This window comes from Cydia fagiglandana, chromosome 22 (assembly GCF_963556715.1).
Source record: "Cydia fagiglandana chromosome 22, ilCydFagi1.1, whole genome shotgun sequence".
Lineage (NCBI taxonomy): Eukaryota > Metazoa > Arthropoda > Insecta > Lepidoptera > Tortricidae > Cydia > Cydia fagiglandana.
The window spans coordinates 8,371,547-8,395,709 of NC_085953.1; the positions used below are offsets into that span (position 1 = coordinate 8,371,547).

Sequence of the window (24,163 nt, forward strand, 5' to 3'; positions counted from 1 at the left end):
GGCTTTATAGTAGGCTTTGTAGTTGATGTAACTAATAGATTCAAAATGACTGACATAATATATGTAAGTATGTTGAAATAGGAAATAATAGCTGCGGCTTGCCTGTTTGACGATGATTCGCTAACGCCACTGCTAACCAATTAAAATTATATGCGGCCGGAATACAAAAAAAAATTAAAATTGACTTCCTAGTAGCTCAATTTGCTACCATCGATTGACCCATTCGGCAATCATACGCAGTAGGTAGACAATTTTCAGAATATGCCACAAAAAACAAAACAGCTTCCTGTCTAGTCTTCAGGACTTTAAACTGATTAAAAACCTCACTCAAAACGCGACACTCTTACGTTTTAACAAGGTCCAAATTTGAATGTCAAAGGTAGTTAACCTGATTGCTTTCTTTAACAAAAACTCGACATAGTGTGACCATAAATTTAATAAGGCGTCGGACAATAAGGCGAGTCTCCCGCGGTGACCACTTCAGCCCTTCTTGGAAGACTGCCCGTGCACAGGGTGTTATTTTAGGTAGTGATTAACCTACATGATTGGTTCGGTGAATAACATGTAGTAGTATACCTACCCAGATTTTTTTTACGTGGTAGTAAAGTTATTTTTATACTCATAGACGTACATATTTGTCAAATTGTGTATTTGTTGTGGATGTATTTGTTAACTCCATAACTTGTAACAATTCTTACGTTTGGTAACAATGTTGGTATGATTTAGTTTCTAATTTGATTGAAAGAGTTGACACTTTCTGGTTCGTTTTAAATGATTCTAGCCTCGAACTTCTATGTTTCTGGTAGCTTCTAAGAACTTGGAAGGAACAAAAACAACCTAGGTACTTAGACGTCTTCTTTGTAGTTTAGTCATGGCAAAATCTTGATGAGGTTACCTTCTCTTTTATAAAAAAAGAAAACGTTTTAAAAAACCACATTTTTTCCAGTAAGTATATCATTTCCAATTGTAATTATAATACCGACCTAAAACCACAAAATAAATCAAAACCCGGCACTCAAAGCTTCACGCTTAAATTCTCACCAAATACGTGGACAGTTTCCTTTTTTTATCCTTTAAAGTGACCTTCTTTTTTCAAAAGGCACCTCAATAAATCTGTATTCAGTACTTTTAGACCTTTAAGAATGAGCTTAAACGTTTTAAACCAATCTAATTTTAAAATAGCTTTAGCGTGGTTAGAGATGGTGTCCTTTACGACCTTTTGGTCGTATAAAGGCAGTTTTGTCCGCAAAGACTGATTAAGTGGTGCGTATACGCAGCTGACGAAAGCTTGGCAATAAAGAAGATATATAACCTGTTTATGACTTTTTTGGCTTTTGTGTCTTTTGGGGTCTAATCAGCGGTCACGGTTAGGTATCACCTTAAAGTTCAAGCTTATTTCACCATGTTTTACATCTTTTTAACATTATTAGTATAAGTTAGCTGTAAAGCTTCAGGTTTTTATAAGCAGTGGTTATGTTATATTATGATGTAGCCGTTATTAATTATTCAATTACAATAATTATGTCTATATTTGATCTGGGTTAAGTTGCTTTAAAAATTAAGTGGATTGTTCTTGAACATTTCATTTCATCTTTCTAATCTCAATATGATATTCCTAACTTGGAAATAAGGAACTTATTATTAATAATGCTAAGATAAATATTATAGCAAATTTTTCACACAAATTAAATAAGCCCCACAGTAAATTTAAGAAGGCTTGCGTTGTGGGAACTCAGACATCGATGTATTTATTTATTAATAAATAACTTATTTTTGAACGTTTTTTAACTTGTAACAATTATTTGTATACATGCTTACTTGATCATGACTCATTGTAGATGTCATCTTAGTCGTATGGATCGAAAGTTACAATCAATAATGACGGAATCTGGTCCAAGCAACATATTCCGAGTTGAATCACAAAGCTTATACCTACCACTGAAGCTACCGACGATATAACTCTGACCTCCGACTACAAATACTTTTAACTAATATACAGTTCAAATAATAAAAGAAACGAGCTCTAAGACAAATATACGTTTTATAAATATATTGTCCCTGTTCATACAGTCGATGTCAAAGATATGTTTACACTTTTGCACCTTACTCCCTTGTAATAAGGCGAAAAATGTAAACATATCTTTGACGTCGACTGTACCACGCGGTGACGCGTAAAGTTAGTGTAAAAGTGACATTCCATTTCCAACTGCAGCTGCAATACTGTTCATTTTCTATGGAAATTGACAATGACAGCGACGCGTTTCCATAGTAAAATGAACAGTATTGCAGCTGCAGTTGGAAATGGAATGTCACCTTAAGGCGCATCAGATCGTCAAGCTTTATCAATCAACGTATCTCCATCTAAACATCCATTTGAAAAAGGACGTAATTAATTAAGAGTTAGAGTCTAATTTAGAAGTGGGATCACATAGTAAATAGGCTGTTTTGAGAATTGATCGCAAAGTTATTGATGACGTCGATTGTATCTGATCCGTACGATGATTGTCGGAGCTATAGTCAGGACGCACTAATGGGGACATGTCGGTGGACTAAGTTACAATGGATGGACTAGGTGCCCGATTCGGATTTTGAAATAGACATCTATTAGACATATTTTAGACATCACCAAGATACGATAACGATATGTTTAAGATCTAACTTGTCAAATTTGACATTTGCGCGATTCTGGAGATACTGTTGAACGATTTCCACAGGATATGGCTTAGAGATCTAATTCACATCTAATAGATATCTTACTCTATCTAACGTAAAAGTGACATTGCTTGCCCGAATTGCGCTGCAAAAGAGAACATGTTGATATCTAAACTATAACGTATCTAGAATGGATCTAGTATGTGTCGTCTCTTGTCAATATTCGTTCGAATACGGCAGTAGGTTCTGGACTGTATTTAGAATGACACTAATGCTTTAATATGCCCTTATTTTATCCTTACTCCTTCCTTTTAAATTTAAATCGTACTCGGTTTGGAGTTTGGAGTACGAGTCTGCATTTCTAGTACTTAATTAAATATTTTTAGGAAATGGTAAAGTTATATTTGTTTCTAACAAGTTCTAGATTATCTAGAGGATATATGGCATTAGTGTTTGAGGCCAGTATATATCATGCGGTCTGTAAATAATATATACAGGGTATATCATATTATATAAAAGAAGTGTACAGAAATAGACATTGCTGTTACCATAATAATTCCTCCTTTTAATGTTAGAAATAATTACTTACAGTTTAATTTGTGGTAAAAATCATGGTAACCCTGTGACTTTTGACAAATGAGATCTGTGAAAGTTTTAAAAGCAACCCCTGCAAAATCTCTATTGTGAGAATTATATACACATCAAACTTTAGCGAAACCAGGTTAGACATATAATAAATCATAACATAGTAGATTATTAACATAATGTGTATTATATTACTAATTACCTATACATATTCTGAGCCAAGAGTTGATGATCTTGAGAAAACAAAATGACTGATATTTATCTATTTATCTTTCTGACACATCGCGTTTCGCATATTAGGTGCCGCATACGACTACACACCATTTAATTATGTTAAAATATTATTAATACACCTCGTTTCTGCAAACAGTAGCAATAATCCACAATAATTAAATTATAAATTCAAATATTTAAGTTCTCGGATAATGTCACAATTTTAATATAACATTGACATCGTAGAATATCTCTTATATGCTCAATAACTAGAAATAGGACATTACTGAGCACATTTACTCGCAAAGCCAGTTACACAGCTGACTTAAGATTCAAATTACGAAACCCATTGCACTAAGAAACAAAACAACATCCACCAGGATGTATTTAAAACAAATGCGCATCGCGTAGCGAGCTCTAAAAACTAATTGGGAACGAAGCGAAAAAACCGGGCGATACGGCAAGAAACATACGGACGGCTGATGAAATATTCAACGTGACATGATTGAGTCTTTGCTGGTGCACTTAGAATTTCAAAATGTGCTACGTTTAAGGATCGCTTGCGTTAATTGCCAATTGACGGAAAAAGTGGGAACTTGGAACTAGTTTGGTTCGTTTTTTGCCTTTGGGTTTGATAATGCTACAACACGTCCTGCTTAATTATGAACAAATATCTAAAAAAAATCCTTAAAATGTACCTTCCCAAAGATTTCATTCCCTAAAAATAGAACCAGAAGGTTTTTTTTAGATTATAATTTAGAAATAAAAGTGCACTACACTTAGTATGTATCATAGTAAAACTTAAAGAATATAACTTGCTATTATACGAGTAATGGTATGCAGGCTCTGCTTCGCTTAGGTGCGAAAGCTCGATGATGCTTTGAATGCCAAATTAGAGTCATAATTCACACACATTGTATACGGTAATATACAATGCTCAATAATTCCTAACATACTGACCGCTTGCTATAACCGTTGCTGTAAAAACCAAAACAAAAAAATATAATCCTCATTGTCCTTATACGAGACCCGGAATATTTCATCAAAACAAAAGGTCCCGTAAATAAAACGTCAAAATCAAAAACCGCCTGTCTGCGCGAAATCTGTTAAACTTGTTTCACATCCACAGCAATAGCTTCAAAACTTTCTTTCTATTCGGCGAGCTATCCCTGTCCCAGTCTCGCAACGGTGCGAGGGTGGAATAATCGCGTGTGTGAAAAGGACAGGGTACATGAAGACGTCACGCGGGGCGCAGGCGCACGAGTGTTGTTGCACTTGTTTTGTTTATTTTCTCGGCCGCCATCTTTTTTTTTTCTTTTGAAAGCTACGTCTTTGTTCGGCGGGCGCAATCGGCCGGGGCTGGTAAGTTGGATAATTTCTTTATTCCCGGCCCACCCGACAATTTTGTGGAGATGCATTATTATGAGGTTGATTTGTTTAATAATTTTATTACGGAGTGCTTCGCTATTCGCTTTATTTGTTAGGATTGCTTGCGCGCGCGCGTTTGATATTGTTAATAGGATTGAATTGCGGTTCATGATCTTTGCCTATAGTAACACACATTGTAATGTGTAATTAAATGTACATAAATATATTTAAATCTGTAACCAATTTACTGTAATATAGGATGAAATGTTTGAATAAACTGACATGAAAAAAAAATTTAAAAAGACAACTTTTATTTTGTGTTAATAATGTTCATAGAAAGACACTAAATTGACAGGATTTGTATTATAAAATTGCAAAGAATGTATTTAAGTAGGTAAATTAATAAAACTAAAGAGGAGGAACGAAATTTCCAAACCAATTCGAAATTCGCGCATCAACTTAAAACCATATACCAAAATGTTTATTTTTTGCGACACCTCACCGTCTAGACATCGCAAGGGTTCTTTTTGCCGCGGAACCCCACTGTTAGACCTTGGGCCCGCCGTCGCTCGACTGCTCTCAATAGGCCCAAAAAAAGACTTAGGGTATTGTGCCTTTGTGAGAAATGTTAAATCTGGACTTATGCTAGTTTGCTCATCAACCGTAAGGCCTCCTGTGGATAGGTTCTGGCGTTGTATTGTTTAAATTAGTTGTGTACAATAGTGATGAGATAGAAGTGCAAATAATTAATCAAACTTAACATTCACTTATAGCTGTGCCACCTATAATAATATATCAGATACACAATCTTTCTAAGTTACGGTTGTGCTGGTGAACTGATTGTTAAGATGTGACCAATAGTAAATAAGAGCACCTGGAGAGTGAGCACTTTATATTCATATTTTTGCATCAAAATTACCACTTCTGTGAAGAAACTGATAGAATCACGTAGCTAAAAAGTTTCCTTAAAAGCGGTTATGGAACTTATGACTTGTGTTCATTCCTTCGCCTTCCAGTTCCACTAAACTCATGACTTGAGTATAAATTCCTTTGTCTTCCACTAAAAATACAGGCAATAGCAAAAGCAACAGGAAAATTTAATAAATGTTATTACATTTTGACATACCATTTGCCTAGTCCATCACCTTCCTCGCGTTATCCCGGCATTCTGCCACGGCTCATGGGAGCCTGGGGTCCGCTTGGCAAGTAATCCCGGGAATTGGCTTAGGCACTAGTTTTTACGCAAGCGACTGCCATTTGACCTTCCAACCCAGAGGGTAAACTAGACCTTATTGGGATCAATACCATTTGCCTAGTCCAATGTAGAAAATTCTCGTCTTTTCCAGATTGGCTGCCGCGGCAGCGGCGGCTGGCGCGACCAGCGAACTTAGCTACCTCGCGGCGCTGCACCCGGCGTACCGGCCCGTCACCTACGACCATCCGCTGTATGGAGCCAACACCTTAAGAGGTAAGTTTAGATGTACTTAACCCAGGCGTGGCTCACTCCGCGATTTCGTCGCTTTGCTACAGATAGCTAAAAGTACATCCGTTCCACACCAATTTTGGTGGCTAGCCATAAGCCGCACGTGGCGCTGTCGCCACCTAGCGGCCATATCTGTCCTGATCGTAACAGACGCGTTTTGTTACAGAGTGGGTCTTCTGTGCCTAGTACCTACTATTATTTATTCTGTGCTTAAGCATTAAATATCTTGAACAGTTGAGTTGAATGTTTGAGGTTTTGATCAAAGGACTAAGTCGCGGCTTTAATAGTTATGTCTGTGTCTTACCGTAAATTTTGTTATATTGATTCTCTTACTTCTTTGTTCTTCCAGTTCTTCTCAGTATTAATTTTACCAAAAATAAAGGTAGTTCCCATGTTTGTCTATTAAAAATACCCTGACATATTTTTCAGTTATTTCACACTTCGTTCTGCGTTTAGGTATATCATTCGTATTTTAGACACTAAATTTAACCATATAGCAAAAGTACCTAGTTATTATACGAAGAGAAATAATCACCCTCACTAAATATGGCTGGTGCAAAATCCAAATAGCTGGCTCCGTTGTTAAAAAATCATTCCAAAAGCCACTTAAAGAAATTTTGTTTTACGACGCTGTAAAGACGTAACCTGACCAGCGTTCACCCGACCTGCACTTTAGTGTAGCTGCCAATGAAAAACAGACCTTAAGAACTTGTGTCAGTTACATGAGACTTCGCGTTGTGCTAAAGCAAATCTGAATTTCTGCGACAGAGCGTTTAAGGTTCAGTTTGGCGTGTATTGGCAGTATTGCAGTTAGCCTATAATATTGCCGTAGTTAGTGTGTAATATTACTCGTAACACTAGCGTCTTTATTGCGAGCAATAGTAGTTTGCATGCCGAGACGGATAATATTGCTGATGGTTGCTTGGCGTTTAATCAAGGTTTGCTCATTTGAGCGCTTTTACTACCTTTCAAAGATTGTTTTTCAACAGGTCTTTTAGTAAAAATACCTACTGCCCGATTCGAACTTTAAGATACGTCAATTAATATAACTAGAAACGATATGGATTAGATGTGTCAGTGTCAAAAGTGACTTTTTTGTTTGAAGAACCGTCACATTTGACCGGGCCGCTATAGTATTTTTTTATATAGGTAGTACTAGGTATCCAAAATAGTTTTATTTTAATTATTAGATTTTCCGGGATTATCTTTAGTGTATATTTTTCCAAAAGCATTATTCTTACCTAGTAAATAAAAAGCGCACTAAAGCGCAGAGCAATTTTACGCAATTTGATGAAGTATCCGGTAAATATAGATTGTGGCATCTGGTGGTAGGTTTAAAAAATACATAAATACGTGTTGCATAAAAACATCTATAAGCAGTATCTACAGATTCGTCAAAATCAAATGTTTTGTAAAGAGGCGACGAGAGCTGCCACCATCTTTTAAAAAAAGAACACCATAAGCGTAAACTGGATTGCAAAAATACTTGCACGCCAAATCAACGGTGAACCAACAGAATCATAGAAACTATATGCAAAAGCCCGGCAAATGCCAGCGGTGTACACTATCGGCTCAATTTATCAATACACTGAGGTGTTAATTAGGATTTGAACTCACGACTGCTACCATTCGTTTCATTTCGCGCGTTCAAATCTAAACTTTGTTGGTTTGAGTTATGGTTTAAAGTCGCGCGTGGTGCTAATTGATGACAGATAGGACGAAGGACTATTAAGGGACGGGGTTGAAGTCACGGGTTAAAATTGGCATGCATTTTAGTAACGACGGATATAAGTCGCAATGGCGTATTTTACACCAATCAACTCATTTAAACGAGTTTAGTTAATACCATCCCGTTTAGAATCCCATAATTTGAGTTAAACCTAGTTAGTAAACTGAAAATTAAATCAAAGCGATTATGACCCGTGTTTTATTTATTTTATTTTCTTTATTGGGAAAAAAAGAGATACAGGCTAATAATATTTTCAGGCAAAATTTAAAATTTTGATATAGCCTATATCCTAAGACGATGCCCACTAGGAGTAGCGACAATAGTTCTAGCATAGCAACGTGATCGCCACTAAACAGACTTAAGTATACTATACTTACACTATTTACTCACATTATAGACGGGTCTAACGCGAATTATATTCAATTACCTTTATTTACCGACGTTTCGACACAGGTTTCACTGGTCGTGGTCGCGGCTGACTGATGAAACGTCGGTAAATAAAGGTAATTGAATATAATTCGCGTTAGACCCGTCTATAATGTGAGTTAATATGTATTCAAAACGCGAAAGTTTAAAATATTATACTTACACTGTCAAAAGTGTCAAATCTATATTCGACCGCCATTTTCTTTTTGCAAAACGAGCTTTAGTAGTCAACAATGAGTCAACAACTATATACCTAGCGTTTAAATTATTATTGACCGAGCGAAACCGAAGGTCTCCATTTCAGCTTGAGCAAAAATTATTTCGTACGTCCGGAGGTTCTCGTCTACAAGTCGTATTTTTTAACCAATTCTCGTGAAATTTTATGAGCTGGTTTGAGTGTGAGCTTTTTATAAAACGCTTAACTTCTTATAATTTTAATTTTGACAGATTGTTGTTTATTCTTGACTTTGAAAACGGTTAAGTAAAAAAAACCGTGATATTAAGACATTTTTGGGCCGAATGCAGTGATCGATTATTAAATGGGTCCCGTAAAGGCAGAATTTTAAATCACACGTCGCGGTGATTATGCCCGTGTGCAAGACCTTTAATTTGATTGCATAAATAATTTAATGATTGCGATCATAAATGATTACGATCTCCTGCACTGACAGATGAAATTAAGAGGTAAAAGCCATTAAGTACATTTCAGTCTTGGGGACATGCGTGCATGTATGTAAGTTGAAATTTGGTGTTCGCCATTTTCTTGGTGGCCATTTCATTTTATTACATGTTCAAGTACAAAATTACAATATTACAATATGTTTACATAAAATTTGTACAATACAAAATCATTTGCTGTTGGTAACTTGAAAAGAACTGATGCCTTTATAGTATTTCATCGCGATAATATAGTCTTAAGATACCTATCTATTACTGCATGAGTATACTATCTAAGACCCCAAAATCCTCGAGTATTCTTTTGCTTTACTGGAAACGTATTTTCGATATAAGTATGATAAACGTCATACAACACGATTTTCACGGGGTTGCTTATATATTATGTACTTTATGGAATACTTTAATCCTACATCTCTGAGGCAAAGACATCTTTGACACCACACCAGAACTAAGTACATATAATCAAAACCCATTCTACTTCCTCAATTACCTAACCTCCGTTCGCCATATGCTTGCATATGCGTAATATATCCGCATATGCATAATATGCTCGCACATGCGCCCGAGCCGCCTGTAGTGCGTATTAGCGATTCGACGTGGGGTCGCCGGTTCGAGCCCTGCGTGTTTTTATTTCCGAGATTCGAATATAACGATGGTTTTCTTTGGATATGACGTCCTACTTTCGATCCGGAGGTCGCGGGTTCAAATCCTGTCTTGTACCAATGAGTTTTTCGGAACTTATGTATGTACGAAATATCATTTGATAATTTTGATATTTACCACTAGCTTTTCGGTGAAAGAAAAAATCGTAAGGAAATCTACATACATCTGCGAAGAAATTCCAAGGTGTATGTGAAGTCCCAAATCCGCATTGGGCTAGCGTGGGGATTTCACTATCCCAATAGAAGTAATTCCATAGAACATTTTGTTTCAGTAAATAAATTTGCTACTAACTTAAAAAAGGCATAAGCGTACTTACCGTGCATGCAAGTAACCCAACCCAGTTTACTCGGAAACCGAAACCGATACCGAATTGGCGACTTCGCACGCCTCGCCTCGCGGCTCCGCTTACACGATAAACGCATCTTTATAATACGCTCAATTAGCCACGAACTTTTCGGCTATTTTTAAAATACATGCAATAAGTAGCCAACCATTTTTCCAAGCGCAATATGTTAGCGATGCTTACGTAAAAGACGACGCCGTATAACGGTCAAAATGATCTGCTTTTTTATTTCACTATTATGTATATTGTTATGGAATGTAGCATGTTATAACTACATTGAAAGAATTATTCAGTAAGTTTAGTTAATTAGTACAATCATAAAATATACTGTAACACTATAGTTTGACAGTACAAAGTCAAATTTCATGTCTAGCTCAGCGGATTTATTGAAGACAAATCCTCCTTTTTCTTTTGGCATTTTGCCACGGCTCACATAGGAGCCTGGGGTCCGCTCGACAAATAATCCCATGGTTTGACGTAGGCACTAGTTTTTACGAAAGCGACTGCCATCTGACCTTCCAACCCAGAGGGGAAACTAGGCCTTATTGGGATTAGTCCGGTTTCCTCACGATGTTTTCCTTCACCGAAAAGCGACTCGTAAATATCAAATAATATTTCGTACATAAGTTCCGAAAAACTCATTGGTACGAGCCGGGGTTTGAACCCGCGATCTCCGGATTGCAAGTCGCACGCTCTTACCGCTAGGCCACCAGCGCTTTAGCGTTATTGAAGATAAATCCTATTTAATCGAAAACGATCTTTACGCGAATTACGTTTATTGGAAATGTGTGTTGTTTGTTTCGGAATCTCGAGTTTATAGCCTTGAATGGCTTAGAAAAATAAAATCAATTGATTGTTAATTTCGTGCATATTTCACATACCTATCCTTAATGACTTCATCGGAAAAAGACAAACGCTTTTTACACGTCTGAAGAATTCTTAAGTAATTGCCATGGTTCAATCGGAATTCCTTTCCTTCAGAAAACATTATCGTTTACTAACATTAAATCTATGCCGACTGCCATTTACGTGTTTTCGTAGGTAGGTTTGATTTTTGCTGTTTGCCTACTTTTTGCTGTCGAATATTGTACTGAAGTAGTATATGATATATTATAAAACAGTACTATAGTATAATTTAAATATGTAAAGATGAAATAAATAATTGACCACACGAGACTAGAGAGAATATAAACCCTATTCACATTGCCACACTAAGCAATAAGAGCAGTAACTAATTTTGAAATTTCTTTCAATTGTAGATCATATCTTACAATTACAAAGTATACAACTGAATGATATTTCAAAATGAGTTACTGCTCTTAAAGTGACATTCCATTTCCAACTGCAGCTGCAATACTGTTCATTTTCTATGGCAATTGACAATGACAGCGACGCGTTTCCATAGTAAAATGAACAGTATTGCAGCTGCAATTAGAAATGGAATGTCACTCTTACTCGTATGCTTAGCGCGGCAGTTTATGTGAGAATCTCAAATTAATTTTTCCCTATAAAATGAATAGGTACATCTCGCATAACACCGTCCTTACAGGTAACAGGAACGCGGTGTTGACTCGGGCTCATATTTCGTCTACTGCACCGGATGGTCTATAGTTCAATACACTATTTGCATACACACGACCTTCGGCGGTCACCCGTATATGGGTTACACGGTTTTTAGATCAGCTAAGGGGTTGGGCTTTGGCAGTAATTTAGTACGACGCCTGTTGTCTACCGTGGTTTTACAAGTTGTAATTTTTCTCTTCACTTGTGTTTTTATTATTATGTTGTCAGCTTGCGTTAGGAATATTAATGATTAACTTATTTGCATTGCATACTTAAATTACTTTTTGTAAGTTCAGATAAGGCTAACTTGGAGTGGATATATGCTTTTCTAATTGACCCATTAAAAGATTAGTGCCATTAAAATTACTATTGAACACCTGACAATCTGATGATATGAACTTATCCATCGTATCATTATTCAAATGATAATATTATGCGCATCAGAAAACAAACACGCTACTCACATTAACTTATCAGATCAGATCCTTATCGTGGCTATAGAGCGTATATACATATAAATATATAGATCCACTTCATTGCCTCCTTCAGTCGACTGCAAAATTTCGCAAACCTGCGACAAGCCGAAACTTAATAACTTACTCAGAAATGCACCAGCAAATTGGGAGCCGAACCGGCTCCGTAACTCTACACCGGCTAACCGAACTGTCCAACACATATAAATTGTATTTTTATTCAAATCGGGCCTACGTGCCGCGATAAAACCCTCTCAAAACAAATAAGTGCTCATTCAGTGAGCAATCCCAATGAAAAAGATACTGTAACTCTTGAAGATAAAGTTGAAAATGCAGCGGTTGATGCAGAATCAAAACCTGATCATGATACAAACGAGAACAAGCTTTCCAGTGGCGGTGATAGAGTTGTAGTTTCTGAAATGAGCGCGCTGGATACACAAGTCTTACCGCGCCCCGGTAGTGAAGGAACTATGAGCGTAAATATAAACAATGTAAATTACACCCTGTAAGTAAAGACACAAGTCTTAAATTGTAATGACGCGACGACGACAGATGTTATCGGCACTGATGAGCCAGATACTCTCAAGGCATGTATAGAGAACAATTTAAAGGTTCATTGGGACACTTTTTCACTCAATTTGTACCCCTTTTCTTTCTTGTTGCAGCGCGAGTTCATGCGAGGTATAAATTAATATATTCGATGGTTCAGTAATGATTTCATGATATTGTGTAACGTCAATTTTCTCTATAAGGCCTCTTGAAGGATGACTAGTATTGCAACTCCTGTTTGCCTTTTTAATATAGCTGTTCGCACCGATCCCGTTCATTATGCATAAACAGTTTTTCTGGCCAAATTGTTAATAGCCATGTTCGCTGTCCGGTTTTTGGAGCGACTTTTATATACATTTTAAATAAAGTTGTTATTAAAACAGCTGTCAATCAGGAACGTAATGATATCATAATTATCGTTTTTAATGCGCACGTTATACGCGATGAAGTAGACGACCTTTATAAAAATGGCAGTTTAATTCCAATCAGAAACATTGTAGAATCGTTACCAAAGCCGTAAAATGCCTCCACGGTTCTGATATAAAAAATATTCTTCGAAACGCTTCTAAGACCTTCAATAAAACTCATGCATCGAATTATAATCAAAATCAAGGTACTATAGGAACCGGAATCGATATATGTGTATGTATTTATTCGATAATCGTATATTAAGGCCCAGGTCTGGTTAAACCGAGCGTAAAAACTGAACGCAAGATTGAGAGTTCATGTTACTTCCAAAATGAAAAAGGAAAAAGGTTAAGCGCTTCGACTGTGTGAGAGAGATGCCAAAGAGTGGGGACTTAGAATGGCATATTAGTTTATCGTTAAGGTTTTTGGAAGTATCAAAATATACTTTAATGTTTTGTAGTTTTTTGGCCATCATCAACTCACTTGGATATACATAATATTTTGTGCAGATATTACCTATATGGTTCTATCTGTGTCTGTATTGTCTTTCTAGATAAACTAAAAATATACAGCGCTAAGCTAATATATGTCTGAGCAGGTTAAAGCTGTCTTTCCACTGAGGCGAATATGAGCGGAAATGAGAGGACCCGTGAGGGAATCAACCTAGCATGGTTGTAATCGGAGCGGAGAAGAGAGCCAATACTATTGGTTGATTCCAGCACGTCATCTCATCTCTACTCAACCAATACCCCAGTAATACTGGGGTATTGGTTGGGTAGTAATACTGGGGTTTTGACCCAGTGGAGCGGAGAAGGGATTCAATGCTTCCCACACCTAGGGGAGGAGACGTCATCATCTCCATTCATTACAAAGGTAGTCTTAGATAGGAGTCTATTGTAATTATTTGTCTACAACTGATAGGGAGTTTTAAGGGACCCACAGATTACCAATTCGCCGGACGATATCAGCCTGTCGCTTAAACGGCGACAATAGGCGACAGTTCCGAACTACTGACAGGCTGATATCATCCGGCGAACTGGTAATCTGCCCCCTTTATAGGTACCTACTGGACATCGATCATACAATCCAAATAATACAAATAATTAACAGATACGTGTAAAGCTTACTCTTCTCGTTAAAATCTCTATAATTATAATCACTGACCCAAACGGGTTTTTTGCACAAAGCCAACCGTTTAAGCGCAAAAAACGCTTGTCCGAAAATATATTTCCATTTGAAGTGTCAAATCAACGTGGCAGGTTCAATTTGTTTCTGACTGTTTACCAAACCTTTGTCAAATGCTTATGGGGGATTTTAATCTTGGTCTTAAGGGGCCCACTGATTAACAGTCCGCCGGACGGTATCGGCCTGTCAGTTGTTCGGAACTGTCAAAATTTTGTTCTAACTGATAGGCCGATACCGTCCGGCGGACTGTTAATCAGTGGGCCCCTTTACGTTTTTCGATAGGTTCCCTAATGTTGAGATTCCGTTCTGCTTCCAAAATTTATATGATTAAACAGTTTTTCACATGTGTGTACGCTGTAAAACAATAAAAAAAAATCTAGGACTGTTTGTATTGGTGTTGTAAAATATACGTTAAATGTTTCCAGGCGGTGATGATAAAATTTGCAGTATCATCAATATTTAATAAATATGTATCAGTAAATCAAAATACATCAGCATTATTTTATATGTCCTGTCGCTAGATAATAAGTAAGTCATAGATGCTGCTTAAATCATCTGTAAAGATGCACAAGGCCTAATAATGATTTTATATGTCTATAATTACGCATATATTTTTAAATCTTTATTTATTTAGATAAATAAAATTACGCGGTAAAACAGTCAAAACAGGGACCAAAAATGTAAAGGAAAGTCAACTCGTATCCTTTTTAATCTTTGTCAGCGTGCGAGCGAGAGGCCGGAACGGGTTTTAGAGCGAGAGAGCACGCGCGGGCGCATGACAAGTGATCGGATTAATGCATTTTAAACGAAGAAGGCTTAATTTCGTTCGGAGCCTTTAATTGAACAAGTTTTTTGGGTAACTTGTACCCATTAGGTAGAGGGTAACGGTAGCGCTTAGTTTGGCGGTCGTAGGTAATTAGATGGTGTCTAATTTAACCAAGGTATTGTGTGGGAAAATATTAATGAGTTCCTATAACGCAATCAATAAATGGAGCTAGAAATAATAGTGTTACAATGATTTTAAACTCGAAGGTAGGATTGTCATTTCAATACATTTTTGCGAGTTTGGCGTTTTTAGGTTATACCTAAATTATATGGAGATGACAGGAGTCATCCTAGCCTTCGAGTTTGAAAAATATTTTAGTGAGCTTATCGAGAGCTTGAATCTCCATTTTTTTTAAATTGTAAGTTATCGGTTCGATAGTTTGAATTCTGTCTGGTAAACTACAGCAAGAAGCGCTGGTGGCCTAGCGGTAAGAGCGTGCGACTTGCAATCCGGAGGTCGCGGGTTCAAACCCCGGCTCGTACCAATGAGTTTTTCGGAACTTATGTACGAAATATCATTTGATATTTACCAGTCGCTTTTCGGTGAAGGAAAACATCGTGAGGAAACCTGCATACATCTGCGAAGAAATTCAAAGGTGTATGTGAAGTCCCTAATCCGCATTGGGCTAGCGTGGGGACTATAGCCCAAGCTCTCTCGCGCTCGAGAGGAGGCCTGTGCCCAGCAGTGGGACGTATATAGGCTGAGATGATGATGATGAAACTACAGCAAAGTTTTCCTTGGCAATTAACTGCTAAATATATTTATTCCTTAATTGAAATGTCACAAATAAAATATTGCATTCACCTAAGAATTAGTCTTAATAGAATAAAAAGCTCTATAAAAAACTATTAGCAAACTCTGCTCAACTCATCACACCGAGCAATATCTTCGTGAGTTTATTACGCACTATAAATAAGTGCTATCTAGGCTCCAGGGACCATTATTCATCTAGCATCCCTTTAATAAACGTCCTAACTACCCAATAAGTTGTGTGCGCGCACATACGTTACCTCCTGTTAAAACGTTATAACGGTATTGATAACGTTATAAAAAACACCATCAAAAATCATTTGTACTATTGTTTGACCCCAAAACATCGCAATTACATAATAAATATTCTTCTTTATATCACATTGTATTATTAGAATAATAACAAAATAATATGAAACAAAAATGAAATACCGTTTCAATAACGTTACTGCTCATCCTCAAATGCTGTAGTCGGGTTTAATAGTGACTAGGCATTGTAAGTACCTACTTAACTAGGACATGAACAAATTGTATCTAGAGTAACGTTTTATGAATGTAATAATTTTAGCGTAGGCATACCTATAGGTTACCATAGTGTTAACAATTACTAATTACCTACCGATATTATTTCGTTAGCATTGTAACATTCATTTCGTAGCACTTGAATTTGATAACGTTACAAGTTAATATAAATAACGTTACAGTAAAATACCGTTATTACCTATAAGCTCTTTTTCAGTTCGTGTTGAAAGCCTCCCCAGCCAGTGACGAACGAGACCGACGAAGTTCCCGCTGCGCTCGCGCATATATCGCGCAACCACTAATGCCGATAATTCTTTGGCCCGTGTAAATAATAAATAAATTGTGTTATTTATTTTTATCGCTTTATAGTCAGCCGTTTAGTTCTGGATGCTTTATTTCAATGAATCGTCTATTTAAGGTTATTTACCGTTAAAGAAATCACTCTCACCTGAAAGGCAGAAATGTTAGGCTGGGTATTAAATTTATAATAGGTATGTATAAACATATCAAAAAGTAAACAACTAGACTAGATTGATATAATGTAAATTATCGGTATAATTAGTTTATGTTAAAACACTAAGTATACAAAAAGCAATGGTTTATAATAATTTCTCAATTAAAGAATCAGCCCAATCTCTGGACGATATATGTAATGTAAATTATCGATATCATATGTAATTAGTGTTTGTTAAGTGTTAAAACACTAGAGACACTATCTAGATCACAATAGTTTATAAAAGTAATAGTTTACAATTGAAGAACCAGTCTAATCTGTGGATAACATACATAATTACAATGTAATGTAGGTATATTTTAATATCGATAAAATTATCGATATTATAATTAGTGTTTGTTAAAACACTAAGTGTATAAAAAGCAATAGTTTACAATAATTTCTCAATTGAGGAACCAGTCCAATCTGTGGATTGATCCGGTCCGGCCGATTGAGACATCTTTCAAACGAGTTCCATCTCGCGTAGGCTTACACTTTTGGTGCAAGTCATGAGATGTGGCGAGAGAAAGTGGAAGGGTATTAAACGCTGGTGCTTATGGTGTGGGCAGATAGTTTTTATGTAGGTATTAATTAAGTTAGTATTTTAATAAGCTGCCTAATAACTGAGCTATTGGGTGACTGCGAGTTTTATTAACATTTTGTGTTCTTTTTAAATTATAACACAAAAAAAAACATTATCATTAGAAGTATTCAGTTCTCAAAAGTACTTGAGAACTAAATACAATGAAATAAACATACTACACAAAATAAATGTCGATTGCAAGATGAGGTTTTACAAAATGACTTGCGTTTAGTGTATTCGAATATTATAATAAACTTTTTTGACTTACAAGTTGCAAATTGACCACCTCTGGTAACAGTTTAACACTAATTGTTGCCATGCATTGATCAAATACTGAAATACCTATATTCATCTAACATTAATTGTTTATCCAACTGTGCTAAATGCAGTGGACTAAACCCAAATTCCAACAACTCATACCAAGTTTATAGTACCCCGTAATGGTCTCAATCCTGTGATCCTGTCATGAGATTGAGAATAGCCCAAAGATTTTTAAATCCGCGAATTCTTATAAATTGGACCACCCGCATCCATAAACACTTTCAACTCATAACTTGCGCCGCTCACCGCCCACGCCAGTTAATTGTGCGTCCCTAGAAATTCGATTCGAGTTTTTTTACCCTTGTTTATAGAGAATGTAATAGCTTTGAGAAACTATAAGTGTTAGATTTCTTTGAGTAGTGTAATCTATACTGATGTTAAACAATGTTTAAGTGTGGGTTCGAGTGTAATGACTGTTTTGTAGTCGCGGTGAGATATTGGAGTTAGATTTGTTTTTAATAATGTTATTGGAAATATGATATTATATATTATCAAACTTATCTATCTACTTTAGTAATATGATGAACAACTTAAAAAATAACCCTTATATTTCGTCAGATGAGATGCTTTATAAATTAAAGAATGCTCTGAATGAAAAAAGGGAACATATGGGCTTAATAAAAAGGCTGATTATACATTATTCTTACAAAACTATAAACCATCTTAACGTAAAGATTATTGTAATTTTTGATATTTAGTAGGAATGCTTACGGATTGTAGATATCAAGATTATATCGTGCCGGAAACATACGAGTAGAGAGGCTGAGCGTTCTTAGAACCGGAAATTTGGCATACCGATTGCCGTGGGAAGACTGTTTTGAATCCTAACCTAGCATCCTCGTGCTGTTATCACAAAAATATATCAGATGCAATTCTATACAAGTTAATAAGAGAAATAAGAATATCTTAAATTTAAGAACATCTGACATTGATAGAGCTAGACCAAGAAAAGTCTGCAGCGATTTTGATAGCCCATGCAGTGCAAGTGTTATTTTAAACGTCAAACTTGGTGAAATTATGACGTACTTACCTATAAATAATTTTCTTGGTCTAACTCAGTACTTCTAAAAAAATAAGACACCAAGACAAACAATACACTCTTTTCATAATTTTCTTGAGAACCCATTGAATGAAAAATTCACATAATATTAACATCACAGACCGGATCAACGGATCGTAGTTATGTCATTCGGTTTAATATAATTATTCAGAGATGGGGCGTGCGGAATCGATATAATTGTCCAATCACTTCGTTAGCCGTGGGTGGAAAAACAAAACTATTTTATAAAGTTTTTTATTAATAGCTGCGAAGATAGGTCCAGAGTATACAGATAAGAAACTGTTTGTTAATATTAAAATGGTTTTCTTAGTTTTACATGGTTTTTAATAACAAAACAAATACATCTAGATACTTATTATCTACGAACCAAACTAAGAGATGTATATGCCGAAAAATTTCTATATGAGTCATTAAATGCGTAGCACTAAATATATTCATCGAAAATATCGATACTTATGCCATTTTATAGGAGTTCCTCGAAAGGAGAAAGTACACAATAACGATTAAACATTTTAATGATAATGAAATTAATGAATCACGCACAATCTTAAATAAACAAGAGTCGCTAAAACAATCACATCATCTTTTATTGCATCAACTTGTAAAGACAAGATATTTAAATATAATCTCTATTCCTTTGTAATACAATTCCAAATGCAATGCAACTTCTCAACAGAAAGCAATTAATAACTGGGCGATGACAAAGATTAGTCACTGTCAAATAATTTTACGTAACAGTCATCGAACATGATAGATGCGCCCGATTGGTTTAAATTAACGTCGGCGCAAGCGCAGATAGAGTTTTGATCAAGTGTTTCTCACTTTATTCAATTTGTAGGTGAATTAAACAAGCTGTAGATTCAATTTCAATATTGAAGTAAGTATGTAATGTGTCTACAGTCCATTTAATAAAATATACTTAATTTAAAAGTTATAAAAAAATACCAGAAATATTATCAAAAATAATAACCTAAATCAATTTTTCGCTCACGTCCTCATATGTACATATTAATAAATTGTGGTTTTAGAGCTATGTTTAAGAACAGTACCTACTCCACAACGGCTATGTAAGTTGTATGTGTGGACATATGTGTTTAATAGTGACTAATTTTATACGACCTAAAATTTTACTAAATTGTCATTGCAATTGTAAAAGCTGCAATCGTATATATTTTCATGTCTAACTAGTTTCATACAAGTCTAAGATTAACCTTTAACGATTTATTTTTAAACCGCCTTTAAACAAATGTAAATATATACAACCATATGTCACAACTACTCAATAAGGGCATGGACACATGGGCGCAAATATTCGCGCAAAAACACGTGTCGACGCGTTAACGTTCGCAGAAGTTTCAGAGCCGACTTTCTGTTCGTAAAGCATTTTGACGCCTCTGTTAATATCAAGTATAATTCGACCCTTGATATTTGTAACAAAGAATCGGTAAAAGAACAGGACAAAGGAAGAAAATGGCATCGTCTCATTAGTATAACGGTTGAAGATTTCATAAACCTATAGTTATTTTTGGTTTATAGAATAGATTTTGGTTATAACGTTATTGTTTAGTAACGTTACTAATACTGGTATGAATTTTGCTTATAATGATTTGAAAAGTTAAAAATAAAAATGGGTATTTAAAAATAAAAATGGGTAATAACGATATAACGAAACGGTAGGTACGTAATGAATTGTGTTTAAGAATAGATTTAGTATAATATCGATATTTTAAGCCTAGTAATAACTATTTCATCAGAGGTCCGTTTAAAGTAGTCAGTCTCCAACGCGTTCGGTAATCTTCGTGAATATTGGTGGAGACACTAAAAAATATAGTGATTTATGCTTTCCTTGAAGGGAGTTTGGGTAGAAACACCTCATTAGGGGAGGGTACTTTGTGGAGTGTTAATTAGGTTGCCGGCTGCACGGTTTCCGTAATTCCTTAATATTGTGGAAGATTTGATGTGAATTTCAATCATACATAAAAAATTCTAATACTAAAAAAAAAACGAACTATAATGACTACCACTAGCTGTACTTACAGCGCTAAAAACCATAATCCCATCATTACTAATAACATAATAACTATAATAAGTATATTCTATTTAACTCCTTTCGTCCTGGTGGTCATCCTACCAACCACCTATTTACATAAATCCTCAACATTAACTAAAAAGTGTTTTCCCTTATTTTAGTCATCATAAGCCATACACTACTGCACGCTTTTATTACTAAAAATTGTATAATTAATAAAAAATTGTGACACAAAGTGTTAAAGTAGATATCTACATATATACATAATTAAAGTAAATTCCAATAGTAATTTACACTCCATCTTACAAGAAGAACATGATTAGTGAGAACGGGACGCAGATAGCAATTATAGAAGAAACTCAAAACCAACAAGCTGCTCGCATATGTCTGTCTGTCTGTTCCTTCCGGTTGTTTTGATCTTAATTACTCGTTAAGAGTGCAGTTAACAATTAACGAAGGTTTAAAATAGATTTACTATTATTTATAGCTGCGGTTGATCTCACAGGGAAAAATATATAAAAAAATAAATATTATAGGACATTTTTTACACAAATTGACTAAGCCCCACGGTAAGCTCAAGAAGGCTTGTGTTGTGGGTACTTTGGCAACGATATATATAATATATAAATACTTAAATACATAGAAAACAACCATGACTCAGGAACAAATATCTGTATATATTATGAAATAAGTGGGAAATTGGATTAATAACAATAAATACAGGGTAATAGGTACCTAGGTGTCCTGCTAGAGTGAAAATTGTACTGTGCGGTCATAATATTTACCTACAATACAATATTGCATGCATTGCATGCCTTTTTATTGAGAGGGTGTTTTTATACTGTAGATGAAATGTTCGATTTTGTTTAGTCCAAAGTGTTGATTCACTTGTTTTTGTTTAGTTTTAAGTGTGTGTGTAAAATGTATTTTCAAACACAATCCTGTATTGTTCACGAATAAATACTATGACTATCATTGCGTTCCCCCTAATTACTGAATAACAAATCCTATAGATTCATCTAAATGAACTTTAAACCCCAATCAACTCTGAATACCCCGTTTATAACAGCATATCCAGTTTAACCGTCTTTAATAACTGACCTTAACTCGACCAACCAAATTAAATCATAATCTAAACGCGAGTCTTTAGAAAAACTACTTCAAAAAGCGGTTAAAAAATCCAAACATACAATAGAAAGTAAACCTTAGATTCTAAGACATAAAGTTGAAATACGAGTATAGATTAGGTTTCATTTAGGCCGTTTTGAAAAGCACATGATTTAAATTCGGTAGTGCAAGCTTCTTCGAAAAGGCAAAAAGTTTAAAACAAAGGTTTTATGAATAAATCTTATGGAGTCCTTAAAATAAAAGAGATGGAAATATAAGTGTGTTTTAAGTGCAAATGAGATGGAAGGCTAGTTAGTCAATACGTTATTATGCTGTTAGATATATGTACTTATTATCTCTGCCTGTTAGTGTTGATGGTACTTGCGATCCCGTGAACATTGCCAATATGTTTGGGCAATTTTTTAAGGTAGACTCACCCCTAAAGTCATGTGCGGTGCTCAATCCATTGGACACTACAACGAGTCCGGTTTTTGAAATAACAAGTACAATGGTGGGCCGGGTTATAAAGTGCATGAAGAGGGGTAAGTCTCCAGGACACGATGGGCTAAGTATAGAACATCTACAGCACGCAGGTCCGCATCTATGCAGAGTTTTATCTATGTTGTTTACATTTTGTTTACGCCACTCATATTTACCATGTGACCTTATGAAAACTGTTGTGATACCGCTGATAAAAAACTCGACAGGTGACATTTCCGACAAAGCGAACTATCGCCCCATCTCGCTTGCTACAGTGGTTGCTAAAGTGTTGGATAAAATACTGGACGTTCATCTTAGCCAACATATAAAACTATGCAATGCACAGTTTGGTTTTCAAGAAGGATTAGGTACTGAATGCGCAATCCTAACACTGAAGCACACTGTTGATTACTATATCAATGGAAAATCGCCTATATACGCATGTTTCCTTGACTTGTCCAAAGCTTTTGATCTCGTGTCTTATGATCTACTTTGGAACAAGTTAAGGGAGACAGGCGTGGCACCTGAGGTTGTCAGTCTTTTTTCATATTGGTATGGTAATCAAAAGAACAAAGTGAGGTGGGCAAATGTGTATTCTGACGAGTATTCACTCAGCTGTGGGGTAAGACAGGGAGGGTTAACATCGCCAAGGTTATTTAACCTATATGTTGATCAGCTGATTGGCGAGCTGAGTAGCATGCATATCGGGTGCCGCCTGGATAATATCAGCGTAAATAATATAAGTTATGCGGACGATATGGTGCTGCTCAGTCCGTCTTTCTATGGACTGCAAAAGCTGATAAATATATGTGAAAGGTATGCGGATACTCATGGCTTAAGGTATAACGTGAAAAAAAGCGAGTTCATGATTTTCAAAGGTAGAAACAGGTTGCCACAATACATTCCACCGCTTCTTTTAAACAGTGTACCGTTAAAACGAGTGACAGAATTTAAATATCTGGGCCATGTGCTATCCGAAGACCTTAAAGATGATAAGGATATAGAACGTGAGCGAAGGTCATTGTCCGTTCGCGGCAATATGCTGGCTCATAGATTCACTCGCTGTAGTGTGCCTGTAAAACTATCTCTTTTTAGAGCGTACTGCCAAAGTTTTTACACGAGTGGTCTATGGGTCAGCTTTACGAAGCGGGCGTACAATGCACTAAGAGTGCAATACAATAACGCATTCAGGGCCCTGTTGCGGCTCCCTCGCTATTGCAGCGCGTCGGGCATGTTTGCCGACGCGGCCGTCGACGATTTTTATGCGATAATACGCAAAAAGTCGGCGTCCGTCATACGACGTGTGCGAGGGAGCGGCAACAGCATCCTGCAGATGATCGCGGACAGGTTGGATTCGCCCGTCCTCGGCCGCTTCATGGATCTGCATGTTATGAGGAGGCCATGGGATGCATGAGGCGACAGAGGGGGGTGGTCGCGTGTATTTTTGTGTTGTTAGGTACTTGTTATTTTATAATTTAATTTTAGTTCTATTTTTCTGTGCTCTTTCTCTCCTGTCTTTTTACAAATAAACTAACATAGTTGTTAAGTTAAGAGTTACTAACCATATTATGGAACTTGTTTTCTGAAATAAATGATTTTTATTTTATTTTATTTATTTTATTTATTATCATGATGCTTGAGTCATTTGGCACTGATTTTAAAGTTCTTTTAGCA

At 36.0% G+C, this 24,163-nt stretch overlaps 2 protein-coding genes across 2 annotated transcripts in view; one reads left to right on the plus strand and one right to left on the minus strand.

Annotated features, from left to right (window-relative positions):
• LOC134675442 (uncharacterized) overlaps positions 1-24,163 on the minus strand; it is a 241,098-nt gene that overhangs the window by 190,317 nt on the left and 26,618 nt on the right. The gene's annotated exons all lie outside the window — the stretch shown is intronic.
• Positions 1-24,163, plus strand: part of LOC134675404 (zinc finger protein GLI4) — a 78,021-nt gene that overhangs the window by 32,636 nt on the left and 21,222 nt on the right. Inside the window, exon 2 of the mRNA XM_063533610.1 lies at positions 6,165-6,286. Within this exon, the coding sequence (XP_063389680.1) occupies positions 6,165-6,286 (122 nt within the window). The remainder of the gene's footprint in view (positions 1-6,164; positions 6,287-24,163) is intronic.